The 14,667-nt window shown below is 57.7% G+C and overlaps 1 protein-coding gene across 1 annotated transcript; it reads left to right on the forward strand.

Annotated features, from left to right (window-relative positions):
• The first annotated feature begins 563 nt into the window (after nucleotides 1-563).
• On the forward strand, nucleotides 564-9,519 carry ACOT11 (acyl-CoA thioesterase 11). The gene is made up of 15 exons (XM_009993598.1): nucleotides 564-660; nucleotides 1,639-1,708; nucleotides 4,691-4,751; nucleotides 4,977-5,078; nucleotides 5,941-6,081; nucleotides 6,372-6,520; nucleotides 6,880-6,999; nucleotides 7,081-7,225; nucleotides 8,062-8,117; nucleotides 8,238-8,304; nucleotides 8,380-8,463; nucleotides 8,564-8,697; nucleotides 8,994-9,125; nucleotides 9,202-9,328; nucleotides 9,412-9,519. Exons 1-15 carry the CDS (start codon nucleotides 564-566, stop codon nucleotides 9,517-9,519), a joined length of 1,593 nt encoding a protein of 530 aa, XP_009991900.1.
• Nucleotides 9,520-14,667: the final 5,148 nt, after the last annotated feature.

Genomic DNA, 14,667 nt, shown 5'->3' on the forward strand with positions numbered 1-14,667 from the left:
GCTTTCTGTTTCCTTTGGCAAAAGGGGGGGTGTTGATGAAAGGTGTGGAGCATTGCTGCCTGCCCAGCCCTGGGTGCAAGCGCTGGGAGCCCAGAGTCTCTCTTTGCTCCAGCAGCCTGAAAGTGAAGCTGTCAGGGGAGCAACATTCCTTCCCAGGGAACTGATTGACTTTGGGAAGGGGTTTTGCACTGTTCTTGGGAGGAAGCAGCAGGGCTGGGTGATACATGGCTTGGAAAGCTGCAGTGATCCCCCCATGGAGCTGCTTTTAGAGGTGGGGGGGTGTTGTTTTTTTTTCTTTTGGCTGCAGGCATCGTGTCTTTGGCAAGGACTGGGTAGGTTTTGGTGGTGCCTGGGGTCATGCAAGGCTGGGGGAGCTGTGTGGGGAGGGGGTTGTGTGGGTCACTGTTTTCTCGGGGAGGTTCCCTCCTGTTTGGTTAAAACAGAGCTCTTCTCCGCCACAGGGCTCAGGCTCTCCACCGTGTGCCCGGGAGCCAGGAGAGTGGGAGGAGACACGGGGGGCCATGGGGAGCCCCTCGCCCCCCTGCAACCCCACGGAGGTGCAGATGAGCCAGATGGTGCTGCCCTGCCACACCAACCACCGCGGCGAGCTCAGCGCCGGGCAGCTGCTCAAGTGGATCGACACGGCTGCCTGCCTCTCGGGTAAGGCATCCTCTCCCACCCGAGCCCTCAGCCCAGCGGGTCAGGAGGGAAGGGACCTTCTGGTGTCTCCAGGGGCTGGTCCAGCACCTTCCCTCAGAGCTGACGCCAGCCGGGGACCTACGTCATGCCATTTTGCTGAGTAATTAGTGAAGAGGAGCAGGGCGAGACGGGGGGAGACGTGCGCTGCAGCACACGCGGCTGCACAGGGACCACGGATGAGAATTGCCCTCTGCTTCTTCCACGACGCTGCCCTTTTCCTCGCCTGGTGCACAGGGCACAGTGTGACCTGGCTGGTGACTTCCCCACCACATCCTGGCAGTGGGGGACAGCTGAGCTCCTTTGCTCAGCAAGAAGCTCACCCTGCAGCGCACGGCTGACCTGCCGTGGGTCACCGGGCATGAGGAGAGGAAAATGGGTGCAATCTTGGGAGTTTGATGAGATTCCCAGGGTAATTTTGCAGTTTGGAGTTTCTGCAGTCCCAAAGGAAAGCTGAAATGGCAAGATGGCTGTAAAATATTTGCTGCATACAGGGAGATGGTGTCAGCTGCTTGTGCATCCCCATAGAGGCTGAAAGAACTGGGGGAATCATAGAATCATTGACTGGATTGGGTTGGAATGGACCTTAAAGTTCAGTCTAATTCCAACCCCCTACCATGGGCAGGGACACATCCCACTAGACCAGGTGGCTCCAAGCCCCATCCAACCTGGCCTTGAACACTTCCAGAGAGGCCAGGCTGGATGGGGAAGGCAGGCAGACAGCTGGGCAGTGTGCCTCCTCCTTACAACACACCCTCCAAACCCTTAAAACCATCTGCAAACACACCCTGCTGCGGGGTGGGCAAACCAGCTGCAGAGGCAGCAGGGGGGGCAGGAGCAGGGAAAGGGGCTTCATGGCTGTGGGGGTGAGGAGCACACGTGCCCCTCGCACGCTCGGCGTGTTGCTGCAGGGAGCTGATGGGGTTTGTTTTTCCCTTCCAGCCGAGAGACACGCTGGCTGCCCGTGCGTCACGGCTTCCATGGATGATATCTATTTTGAGCACACCATTAGGTAAATACTGCCCTGGCCAGTGGGGCAGGCGTGGGGAGGGAGGCTGGGATTCTCCCGTCTGCCGGGTGCAGCCTGGATGGTGAGGCTGGAGCAGGGGCAGGGAGCAGTGTGCTGGGGAGGGGAGGAGATGCAGTGGCAGTGCCAGGCTCACAGGGCAGGCAGGGGTTGAGGCTCCAGCTCTGCTGCGGGGCTGAGGAGTGACTGCTCTGATTTATCCACTGCCTGGTTGCCTGGGGAGCTCCTGCTGGTTCCCTGGTCTTTCCCTCAACTCCAGCTGCTCCCTGGCTTTGTTCAAGGAACAACTCTGACTCAGTGCTCTGGAGAACTTAAACCTTGCAAACTGTGCCTCTGTAACAGCCGGGTGGGTGGCTGCTGTGTGGTGGGGCTCATCCACCCACCCACCCCCTGGCTGCCAGGAGAAGTGGGACCTCCCTGCACGTCACTTTGTGAGATGCACCAGGCTGAGTTTTGTCTGGCAAAAATCTCCTCCCTGGGGACCTGCTGCCTGAAAGCTGGCCCAGCCAAGCAGGCTGTGCCAGATAGGATCCATGCATGCCTGCCTGTGGGTGCCCGGGGCTGAGGTAGGGGTCCCAGACTGCCACCTTGTTTGTTTGGTGCTGGGAAGTCCCGCTGGTGCTTGGGTTTCACTGTCATCCCCAGGAAATGCCCAACTCCCACTTTCTCCACCTCACATGGTGGAGCTGTCAGGTGAGTAAGGATGAGTTGCCCATCACTGTGTGCCCAAGCCACAGTGCTGGGACATGGTGCAGCCCTAGGTGACACCAGTGGAGGTGGCACCACTGGGGTTGATGCCCCGCACCAACAGGGCTCCGTGGGTGCTGTGCCTGGCACCACACAGCTCCAGCTCCTGGGAGAGCTATGCCCAAGAAGCTTTTCCTTGTGGGTTTTGGGAGTGGGAGGATGAACCAAGCCCCGCTCCAGTGCGTTAAATCAAGCCCTGCCAAGTAAGTGTTCATCCCTCCTTGGGGGTGAGCCAAGCACTGCTCCAAGGGGTTGGGGAATTTGTGCTGCTCCTGACTTGGATCCCACTTGCTGTGGGCTGGCTTAATGCTCCACACATGGGGCCTGGCAGGGTTTTCCTGTGGTTTGGAGGCAGAGGCAGCTGAGGGTGGTGTTGGCTGTCTGCTCTCCTCCTTGCCTGGCTGCTTGTGCTTTCTGCCACCCTTCCGCTGCCAGGGAGAGACCTGCTGGGGCAGGGAAAGGCTGTAGGTGATCGGGGGCCCAGAGGAGACCCCAAAACATCACTGACTTAAGAACTGATCACTGGGCATGGGGTGCTCCCCGTCCCTCAAGCCCTGCCATGGGGAAGTGCAGCCTCCTGGGAGGGCTGCACGCGGGTTCATCTGGCTTTCACAGCTTGTGCCGTTTGATAAGGAATCAGATGCTAAAGCATTTTTGGGGCTGTGACACAGACAGGGGGGGCTGCCCACAGTCCCCTGCCCTCACACAGCCCTGTCTGCAAACCCAGCCAGAGCAGCCCGGCCTTGCCCCCCCTTCCTTCACCTCTAACCCTCCCTCCATCTCGCTCTTTCTTTCCGCCCCAGCCAGACGTCCACAAACCCTCCTGGGCGGCGGGACGGGAGGAGCGGTGTCTGGTACGAGGTTTGTGGCCTCAGAGCCTCACCCAGTGCTGCCTGAGCTGGGAGCCTTCACTAACCCTTCCCGGGGTGCACGGCGCCCGTAACCCCGCTAACATCCCGGAATGCTGCAGCACAGGGCCCTGGCTGGAGGCACCATCCCAGCTCGGAGCCATCCGTGCTCCAGCCAGAGCCAACGTGCCAAGCGTGTCGAGTAGCCGAGGTGACTGTGGCCGTTCAAAGCCAGAAGTCGTGCAGAGGGACAAGGGGGAAGTTACGGTTCTGAAGGAGGTAGAAGGGAGATTTAGGTGAGGTTTTAGGAGGAAATTCAACACTGGGAAGGTGGTGAGACACTGGCACAGGAAGCCCAGAGATGCCTCATCCCTAGAAGTGTGTTCAAGGCCAGGTTGGATGGGGCTCTGAGCAACCTGGTCTAGTGGGAGGTGTCCCTGCCCATGCAGGGGTTTGGAACTAGATGAGCTCTAAGGTCCCTTCCAACCCAGACCATCCTGTGATTCTGTGAAGCACACACCTTGCTCCTGGTTGTGAGCCCTCTACAGTGCAAACCTGCAGTGCTGGTCCTAGGGTTTAATTTTCCACTGAGTTCTCCTAGCACTGATCTCTTTAAGGAACATTCCTGATTTAATAATGCGTTTGGTGAAGACTCTGCTTGCTGGTGGTGTTGCCAGGAAGCTGGATTTGCACATTAGGCTGGTACCAGTCTGGAGCAGGATCACACTGCTGAGCTGGAGCTGTTTATGTGCTTACTCTGAAGTCTACTGAAGGCTCCTGGAGTCTGCAAGGAGCAGCTTGCTGCCAGCAGAGGTTTCATGTGAGAGATGATACAAAATGCCCCTGGCTGGATCCTGCCTCCTGCTATCTCCCAGTATCCCACAGTGTCCATCACTAGGAGGCCCTGGAGAAGAAGAGGTCAAGGTGCCTGCAGTTTTGGGGCTGCTGCTGCCAGCCAAGGGCCCATGGGGAGGCCCCATGGGTGTCCCTGTTGTGCAGGATGGCACATGGAAGAGCCGTTTGCTCTGGCAGGAGTGTGCATGCCCGCGTGGCCAGGGCACCAAGCAAACCTGGGCACCTCTGTCCCCCCCAGGTGCCCTGGCAGCACCCCAGGCCTGGGGACCCATTCGCATGCAGCTGTTTAGGGGGTGACATCTCACTGCCAGGCTGGGCGCCTGCAGGCTCCCATGGTTTGGAGGTGGTTGTCCCCACGTCCTGCTGGCCCTCCTGGCATGTCCCCACTGTGCCAGGAAGCCACTACCAGAGTGGGCACCTCGATGGGGAGGTGCTGGGCAGAGGTGCATGTGCTGGAGACCCAGGTGCTGCTGTCTCCCCATAACCTCACACACCTCCTTCTCTTTCTGTTTTTCAGTGTTGGGCAAGTTGTCAACATCAAAGCCAAAGTGAACCGAGCCTTTAACTCCAGCATGGAGGTGGGTGGGTGTGTCCCCACCTTCTCCCCCCAACCCCTCTGCCTACCCCCCTCACCACATGCCTGTCCCCACCGGCCGCGCGTGTCCAATGACTGTGGCCAAATTCAGAATTCCCAAATCCTCCTGCAGTTCCCAGCTTGGAGCCCACATGTCACCCCCCTCCTGCCATGCCTGGGTGCCCAGGGAGCAAATCCCAGCTCTCAGGGGTGCTGTGCCCTCTCCCAGGTGGGCATCCAGGTGAGCTACGAGGACCTGTGCAGCGGGAAGCACTGCAGCATCTGCAAGGCGTTCGCCACCTTCGTGGCACAGGGCCCCTCTGGCACCAAGGTGAGTGGTGGCTGGTGGCTATGGGGGCTTGGTCAGCCCCTGTGCAGAGGTGGTGGGGAAATGGCCTCTCTGGGAGGAGCTGAGATGGGCTGAGCTTTCCATCATGGCATGTGCCATTCGTGGCTCTCTGCACACAACTGGGTCGGTGATCTCTTCTCCCATGTGTGTGTGATGAGGGATCACCAACCCAGCTGGGTGCATGGTGGGGTGCACAGTGGGGTGCTGAGGCTCTCAGCCCTGCTCTGAGCATGGAGGGCACCTGCCTACTGCTGCCATCCCCTCCTCTGTATCCAGGGAAGGCAGGGATATACATCCCAGCCAGCTCTGTGGGATGGCTCCTTGGCATTGGTGCCCATCCCTGCTGTAGGACACCTCCCAGGGAATCTGTGCCCAGGTGTAAGAGCCATTTCATAGAATCACAAAATGGTTTGGGTTAGAAAGAACATTAAACATCATGTAGTTCCAACCCCCCTGCCATGAGCAGGGACACCCCCTACTAGACCAGGTTGCCCCAAGCCCCATCCAACCTGGCCTTGAACACACTTCCAGGGATGAGGCAGCCACAAATGCCCTGGGCAACCTGTGGCAGTGTCTCACTACCCTCACAGTGAAGAATTTCTTCCTGATATCCAACCTAAATTCTACCCTTTTCAGTTTGAAACCACTCCCCCTCATCTAATCACTACCCTGTCACTGTCATTTCCTCTCTGGCCCCTCTGGGAGCAGCTATAATACAAGGCAGGAGCATGGCTGGCTCCAACACACGTGGTGGGACATACAGTGCTCTAGGAGCACGTGTTGGCACCCCAGGGAGACCTGTCTCCCGCAGAGGGACTGCACCTTGCCCCTGTGCCCTTTGCAGGTGAAGCTGAAGCCACTGATCCCACAGACAGAGGAGGAGAAGCTGGAGCACAGCATCGCTGCCGAGCGCCGCCGCATGCGCCTGGTCCACAAGGACACCCTCAAGGACCTCCTCACCCGCAGCCCCCGGGAAACCGGTACCGTGTCCCACAGCCTGGGCTCCCAGCCCCAGAACAGCCCCGACACCCACCAGGGACATCCTGCTTCCTTGGCAGGGAAGAGTGGTGACAGCCAGGGAGGTTTGGGAATGCCCTGGCCGTGGAGGGGTAGGGATTAGCCCCACCATCCCAGACCCCTGAGGTGGGACATGTGGGGGTCGATGTGCTGGCAAGGCAGCCATGGGGAGAGGAGGCAAGTGCTGGTGGGGTGGCTGGGAGCAGAGGTCCTGCTGACCAGCCCACTGAACCTGTTCTCCCCGTGGCAGAGCTGGAGACACGGGATGGCAGCACAGCAGTGCCGGCTGAGAAGACACGGGTGGAGAGTGTGGAGCTGGTGCTTCCCCCCCATGCCAACCATCAGGGTAACACCTTCGGGGGGCAGATCATGGCCTGGATGGAGAATGTGGCCACCATCGCAGCCAGGTGACCCAGTGGGGACATGGCAGGGAAATCTGGTGTGACTGGAGAGGACACACAGCTAGGGCAGCAGCTGGCCAAGTCAGGCCAAAATCGGGTTGTAGGGACCTTCCAAGGGATGGTCCTCAACACATCACCCTTGGGTGATGCTGTGCAGGGAGTCCTACGGGTGCGTGGTCCTGGCAGACCCCAGGGAAGGGTTCACAGTCACCACAGTTTGCTTATTGACCCATCACGTGGTTGGTTTTGGCGGTTGAAATCCAGGGGTGACATTTTTGGGTGTCCCCTCAGCTCTGGCTAGGTCAGGGAGGGTACCCAGGGCTCCCAGGGTGCCACTGCCAGGGTGTAACTCCTTCCCCCCACAGCCGGCTGTGCCATGCCCACCCCACGCTGCAGGCCATCGAGATGTTCCACTTCCGGGGACCATCTCAAGTCGGGGACCGCCTGGTGCTCAAAGCCATCGTCAACAACTCCTTCAAAAACAGGTGGGTGCCGGTGGTGAGGGGTCCCCATCCCGCCCTCCTGGCAGCCTTCTGCACCCTCACCTCTTCTTCCCTCCCCCCCAGCATGGAGGTGGGGGTCTGCGCCGAGGCGTACGGCCAGGAGATGTCAGTCAGCAGAAGGCACATCAACAGCGCCTTCATGACCTTCGCGGTGCTGGACCAGGAGGGCCGGCCCCGCACGCTGCCCATGGTGGCACCCGAGCCGGGGGTAAGGATGGGCAGGGTTGGCTTCTCCCCTTGGGAATCCCATTTAGCCCTGACAGGCTCTTGGATTCACGGCAAAACAAACGCAGACTGATGATGATGGAGATGAAATAGCAAGAGAATTAAATAGATGCTCAGCACAGCTCATCAAAAGATAAACCACTTGTCCATGCAGAGACAGGGACATAACTCGCCATGCAAAGCTTAGCAGAACGTTGCCTGCAAGTTCCAGCCCAACTTCTCTATGGTCTAGGGAAAAGAATGCCAACCTAATCCACAGTTCCCTTGGATCCAAGTACTTGAGGCAGGGAAGCAAACACCCACACAGCTCCAGGCACATCATGGCACAAGCAAGTGACAGTGTCATCTTCCCCTTGGTTGATCCTGATGTTTTTGATGCCTTAAAACTAAGACTTTTCTCCCACCCTGGGGGAGAGCATCTCACTGCCAGAGCCAGGCTCCCTGAAACTGCTTCTCTGCCTGCTTTAAAGCACCACACTATTGCTTTCTTTGAAAGGAGCTGCTTTTCTGCTCCTGGTTGTCATTCCCAGGAGGAGACGTTCCACATGCTGGAGGACCTGGTGTGTGTTTCAGGGGCTGTTCACAGCTCTGCAGCTGCAGTGAGGGGTTTTTCCTAAACTGCCAGTGCCCAGTGCTTGATCACAGCACAGTGGCAATACCAGAACAGCTCCCAGTTAACCACTAACCACCACAGCCAGCGTAGTAGTGAGCACTGGGGCTTCTCACCACTGAATCATTTGCCCACTCCCAAAAACATGAATCAGATTTTCTGCCCCCCTCCCCTTCCTATTAACCTGATGGGCTTTTCCCATTCATCAGGAGGGAGAGAGGAGGTACAGAGAAGCCAGCGCCAGGAAAAAAATTCGGCTGGACCGGTGAGTGGCAATAACAAGTGGGATGGAGGAGGGAGGAGATGGGGGCACAGCACTGGGGTACAGGGACAGTCTGTGGGTGGTTTGTGTCCCACCGTGAGGGACATTGTTCCTTTCCTGCAGAAAGTACGTTGTCTCCTGCAAACAGACCGAGATGCCGCTCTCCGTGCCCTGGGACCAAAGCAACAAGGTAGGTGCTGCCCCACGGGGGTCCTGCCTCCTGCCCCTGGCCAGGTTTATCTGAGCTACAACAGCGTCTCTGCAGGTTTATCTCAGCTACAACAACGTCTCTGCGCTGAAGACGCTGGTAGCCAAAGCCAACTGGACACTCGCCAGAGAAAAGGAGAAGGTACTAAACCCTGCCCTGTCCCCCCAAACTGCCGCCCACCCCCAGAGAGCCTGGGTGTGCCAGGGCTGGGGGTGTGGACATGTGCCCTGTGCTCCCCCAGGTGCGGATGTACACGCTGGAAGAGGACAAGTTCCTCTCCTTCCGCATCGAGATCTCGGTCTGCATCTCCGCTGACCAAGCCTTCTCCCTGCTCTCCGACCTGCGGCGCCGGCACGAGTGGGACAGTCACTACACGTGAGTGCTGCCCCAGGCACCCGGCCCTTTCCAAAAAACACACCCCTAAATCCAAAGCTCATCACTGATCACCCCTTTGGGCTTTCCTGGGACTGAGCTTGTTGCCCTAGAGCCACAGCCACTCCTAGAGACCTTCCACCCTGCGTCCTGGTGCTGGCACTGCCTGGGTTGATGGCTGTGCTTTGCTGCAGAAAACATCTATTACGGGTCCCCCGAAGTATTTTGGGTCTGGTGGCGGGTTGTAAATGTGGTTTTGGGGGCCACGGTTCTCTGACCAGTCCCCTCCCATGTCGCAGGAGTGCCGAGCTCGTGCAGCAAGTGGACGACGATGACATGATCTACCACGTGGTGAGCGAGACGCTCAGCCGTGAGAACAAGCCCCAGGACTTTGTCATCCTGGCATCCCGACGGAAGCCCTGCAGCAAGGGGTAGATGTCCCCGTTCCCATCCCCCTGCTCCCTGCTGTCCAGGCTGCACCAGCTCACCTGGCTCTCTCCTCCCCAGGGACCCCTACGTGGTGGCCTTTCGGTCGGTGACGCTGCCCACCCACCCTGCCAGCGACGCCTTCACACGGCAAGAGACGCTCTGCTCCGGCTTCTGCATCTGGCCGGAGTCAGAGGGGATGAGCAAGGTGGGTGCTGTGCTGCCCACACCCCACTGGGGAGGCTCCCCCATCCCCACCTGCCCCTGCTGACCACCCCCTGCTCCTTTCAGGTGGCTTACTACAACCAGGCTATGCCAGGGTACCTCAACTATGTCACCACGAACGTGGCAGGACTGTCCTCCAACATCTGTGCCACCTTTGAAGCCTGTGAGAAGTGAACAAGGAGGAGCTGATCATACGGCTGTAGGGCCTCCAGAGCCATGGCTCTCCTCCTGACAGATGGACAGGCAGACGAGGGGAACCTTCTTGGTGGAAGGTGACATGGGATGGTGGTGCCCAGACCCTTCATCCTTGGGGACTTTGTCCTGAGGGAGGTCCCAGGGGCTGGGGTGGAGGGCATGACAGCACCACCTCCCTCCTTGCACTGACATGTCCCATTGCTTCTTCCTGGGTTTTTTTAGAACTTTTATAAGCTGATGTACAGGACTTGGTTTTCTAATTCACTTAACCCTACTTGAATCTTTATATGATCCAAAGTCTTCCTAAGACAGATTTTATTTTTACTGTATCTTTATGGGAGGAAACTGGTTTCCTTCCAGGCAGCAAAGGGAGTGAGGGGACAGGGATGTGGGGAGGGTGCTGTACACCCCCAACCCCGGTGCAGGGGTGGCTGTCAGAGCATCCCACCCCCCTGCAGCTGCCCACTCCTGGCAAACAGCCCCTGTGACATCCCACCCCCCAGGGCTGGGGCAGGAGTGGCAACAGAAGTGCATCAAAAGGAAAAATCCCTGTATTTGGGTGAGGGGCTGCTCAGGGGGGTTCACTGTGTGGCTGCCTGGCCAGTGAGTGTGGGGCTGGGGTCCTGCACCCACAGCACACCCCGGGCATTTCCCTGGGTGAGGAGTGGGCCAGGGCTGCTTGGGGTCACCCATCCAGGGTTCAGAAGGACACAGGGGGTCCTTTGAGGCAGGACTGTGGGTTGCAGGAAGGGGGAGTGTCAGCCAGTGCTCTGAGTGGCTTTTGGGGACAGCCCAGAGGCAGTGCCACCAGGGCATGGGATGGGCAGGCACAGCAGGGGGGCTGCCCCTCCTCCCCACCTGTTGGGTGCACCCACCCAGGCTTTCCTGGGTCATAGGGCCAGAGGTTTGCTGGTGGCATGGAGGCTTCAGGAAGGCTGGCTGCCTGCTGGGAAGGGAATGTGCCCTGGGAGCCCTTGGGCAAGCAGAGCTGTGGGCACAGCAGGTTTAACAGAGCCCCGGGGGTGGCAGCTGTGACTTCCCTTGGCTGTGCTAGAAGAGCCCCCCCATGTGCTTAACCCCAACAAGGGTTTTCAGAGCTTAACCCTGAGCAAGCAGCAGTGATGTCTGGGGCAAGATGAGGCTGTGGGGCACCAGAAATGAGCACAGGATCTTCTCCAGGCACCCCAGGGGGGGTTTTAACTCTGCAGCACCCTGTCCCTACAAAGGTACTTTGCCATCCAAATTCCTCACTGAGTTTAGCAGCAGAAGGAGCTGCTGGCCCCTCTCCACAGGGGCTAGGCAGCAGCTCCCACCCCTGGAGCCAGCTGTGGCCATAAACTCCTAATCTCTGCTGTATCTCCCATCATAAACAGCTCAGGGCCAGGCCTGGCACTGCCCTGGCCTCCCCTGCCTGCACTATCACCCCCAGATAAAGCTGTCTCAAGCTGCACATAGTACAAAACACTCCGTTTTTACAGAGCCCTCGTTATCTCCCAGAACTCAGAACAATCCCACCTTTTTATCACCAGGATTTGAGCCGTCCTTTCTACTCACTGTTAGGAATTGCTGCTGCTTGATGAAGTGCAGGGAATGATGTATTTGCCTGAACATTAAACTTTAACTGACCTTTCCTGCTCCTTGAGTGTTGTGCTTCTTCCTGCTGCAGGGCCATGATCAGCCCTCACTCTGGCCTGGCTGGGTCCCTGGGGGTGCAGGGTAACAGAGCAGAAGTGGCCTGGAAACAAGGAGAAAAAATAGAATCATAGGATCACGGACTGGTTTGGGTTGGAAGGGACCTTAAAGACCACCTAGTTCCAACCCCCCTGCATGGGCAGGGACACCTCCCACCAGACCATGTTGCTCCAAGCCCCATCCAATCCAGCCTTGAATACTTCCAGGAATGGGGCAGCCACAGCTTCCCTGGGCAATCTGGGTCAGCATCTCACTACCCTCACAGGAAAGATTTTCTTCCTAATATCTCATCTAAATCTCCCCTCTTTCACTTTAAAATCACACCCCCCCCATGTCAAATCACTCCACACCCTTGTAAAAAGTTCTTACCCAGGTTTCCTGTAGCCTCTTCTGATACTAGAAAGTGCTCTAAGGTCTCTCTGGAACCTTCTCTTCTCCAGGCTCCTGTTAGGAGCAAACTGCCCTCACCAGCCTTTCCCTGAGCCCTCTGTTTGATCCCTCCCACCAAAAACCACTCTAGGCCCAATTTAGCAATCAATCACTTTTTTTTTTTTTCCCCTCAAAAAGAAGGGATTCCTGCAGGGTGTGACCCCCTGCTCTTAACAACCCTCCCAGCTGCAGCTTCTTTGCATGAAAGCACCCAGTGCTTTGCTGCTCCTGGCTGCTACTTCTTGCCTGGAGACAAACAATTTGGAAAGACAGATTTGGGACCCCTGGAGCAGCAGGGCTCCGTGCTGGCTGCCCACAGTGTCCATCACTGCCTTCCTGCATGGGGTGATGCAGGGAACAAAGCCCCACCAAAGGACCATGGCTGCTTTCCCCAGCCCCTGCCACCATGCAGTGGACAGGGCTGCCAGAGGATGGAGCAGAGAAGCCTCCCAGAAATGCCAAGATGCTTTCAGCTAAAGGCCGGGAAGATTTCTGGGGGCCAGGTGGGAGATTCAAGTAAGTGGTGCTATCATCATGAGAAGGTTTCAAGGACCCGATTTTATAGATGCCCCAATAAACACATTGGAATTGATATATAAAAACACAGCATGTATATTATCTCTTTTGCAGGGGGAGCAGGATGTAATTCGATGGCAGCTTCTCTCTCAAGGCTCTCCCTGCTGTAATTCATGCCCCAAGGTGGCTGGTGGAGGGGAGGAATAAAGGAGAAGGCAGAATTTATGGGCTGCTCCCAGAAGCTTTAATTAATTTGCAAAGCCCTGCTTGTAGTGGAGCAGGCAGCTCCCTCAAAGCCTCCTCCCCCCTGACTGCTGCCCTGGCTCTCCTGCTGTGTGCTGGGCTGGGGTCTGGGGCAGCAGGTGACCCCAGGAGCCAACCCTGCTCCTTCCACCCCCCGGGCTTTTTGGTTACAGTGTGCAGAAGCCCTTGCTGTTTTTAAACATGGGGACTTCCCCTTCACCAAAAGGCCTCTTTGATGGTCACTGCGTGGGCAGGCATGTTTGTCAGGGTTTTTCCTTTTCCCCTTTTTGTGTGTTCCTGCTGCCAGGGGTCAGCTGGGGCTTTGGCTGGACTTTGCTGGAAATCCACCCAACGGCTGGTTCCCGGGTGCTGCTGCAGTGCCCTGCCCCCAGAATGCAAGGGGCTGGAGAGAAGGGTTTGAAGCCCAGTTGGGTGCATGGTGAGGGGGCTGGGAAGGGACTGGGGTCCATCTGGCTGACATGGAGGACCCTGCCTACAGCCAGACCGTGCCGGTGGACATGGAGCCCTCCAAGGCCATCAAGCTGCTGCACCTGGGTTTCCTCTCCACCTCCTGGGGAATGCAGATCTGGATGCCCCCTGTGGCTGGTAGGTAGTGGTCTGTGCCCATGACCATGGCTCTCTGCCCCAGGGGGAGGCTCAGGGGAGGGGGCCTTGCCCCAGGACCTGCTCTCCCCTCTTGCAGGCTCTGATGAGCAGCCACCTCCCTTGCTGCCTTCGGCTCCATCCAGCAAAGCTCTTCCCCTGCTGCTTCCAGGTTGGCTCTCCTTGTGCCTTCCTCTTTGCCACGTACCACCCCAGCGAGCTGCTCAGCCACAAACCAGCCACCCAGGTACCCCCCTGCTTTAACATCTGAGCCGGCCCCAGCCCAAATCCCTTCCTCCCGCTTGGCTCTGCTCCACGGAGGCTGCTCTGCAAACCACGACAAGGTCCACACGTGGCTCTGCTTAAAGGAACCGATGAGTGCAGCCCCCCGCGTGTCTGAGAGGGGCTGGGGGGAGTTTAATTCCCCCCCCGTGTGCAAGATGCTCACGGCAGGTGTTGCTCCCCTGCTGCTCATCATCTTCTCCGCGCTGAGCACGCAGCGGTTCGGGCAGGTCACCCCCAGGAGGTGGCCCTGGGCAACCAGCAGCTGCAGCTCAGCCTCCACCACCCCCTCTCCTCCCTCTGCAGCTCGTACAACCTGGCTGCCCAGCTCTACACCCTGCGAGAGGGGCTAAGCCAGGAGCAAGGGCTCTGGGGACAGGGAACCCTCCTGCTGCCTGGCTGGGCACTGAACTTGGGAGATTGAACTTCAGCATCCTCCCCTGGAGACACTTTGAACTGCGTTTCTGCCTGCTGAGGGAATTGAAGAGTAGCAAGGTGGAAATGCAGCTCTGGAGTGAGAAAAAATCCTTCATGATCTAAGCAGAAGAGCTTGTGGCTGAGCAGCTTTTCATTGCCCCCTGCACTGGATGTGCCTGAAGCTGCCGTGTGCTCCTGCAGCCACTGAGGGACTGCAGAGGAGAGAGAAAGGAGAGATTTAGAAGCACTTTCTGTTAAGTGCTGAAAGCTGAGACAGAAGCCCAGAGATCCCAGCCACTGTAGGGGATAAGGTGGCTGTGTTTGGGTTGAGAACTACTCTGTCATTCTCTTGGAGTATTTCACAAGGTGAGGAAGAAAAAGATCATCTGCTTTATTAGCCAGAAGTCAGTCTACTTAAAATAGACGTGTTTATTCCCAGGTGATGTAAGACAATCAGCAAGGCAGCAAAAAGGGCAGTAAAACACAGTGCTGGGAACAAAGAGCTCAGCTTTACCCTGGCCAGCAGCAGAGCCAAGTGGTGGAAAACCAGCAGCTGCCTAATCCCAGGCAGGAACCCGCCGGCACCCACCCAGTGCAGCAGGCAGGGATGGCCCCAGCCCGCGGCTGTTACAGCCCAGCAAGCCCAGCCCACCTCGGAGGAGAACAGGGATTTTTCACAGGTACACAAGTACGTTCCCAGCTGCTGCTGCTTCAAACTGCAGCCGGTGTTTGGCACTGCTTCAGGCTGATTTCAGAACCACGTGCAGCCTATCGGAGAGGAGACCTTCTGCAAGCCAGCTGGGCTTCTTTTTAAACAATTAATCCCCTCTTGTAAACCCTTCACACTCTCCTGTGCTGCCTTCCTGGAAATTTCCCCGTGTGCCAAGACTATTCCTCCCCTGAAGTGAGCAGGGTATTTTTGTTCCAGCAGAAGTTTGCTGTTTG

This window comes from Chaetura pelagica, unplaced genomic scaffold, assembly GCF_000747805.2.
Source record: "Chaetura pelagica isolate M959 unplaced genomic scaffold, ChaPel_1.0 scaffold433, whole genome shotgun sequence".
NCBI classification, from domain to species: Eukaryota; Metazoa; Chordata; class Aves; order Apodiformes; family Apodidae; genus Chaetura; species Chaetura pelagica.

Excerpts from the sequence above, each read along its gene's own strand:
- ACOT11 (XM_009993598.1), top strand. The coding sequence starts at position 564 with ATGAGCCAGATGGTGCTGCCCTGCCACACCAACCACCGCGGCGAGCTC. Across the intron at positions 661-1,638 it reads CACGGCTGCCTGCCTCTCGG|CCGAGAGACACGCTGGCTGC; the intron begins GTAAGGCATCCT and ends TTTCCCTTCCAG. Across the intron at positions 8,464-8,563 it reads TCGCCAGAGAAAAGGAGAAG|GTGCGGATGTACACGCTGGA; the intron begins GTACTAAACCCT and ends GTGCTCCCCCAG.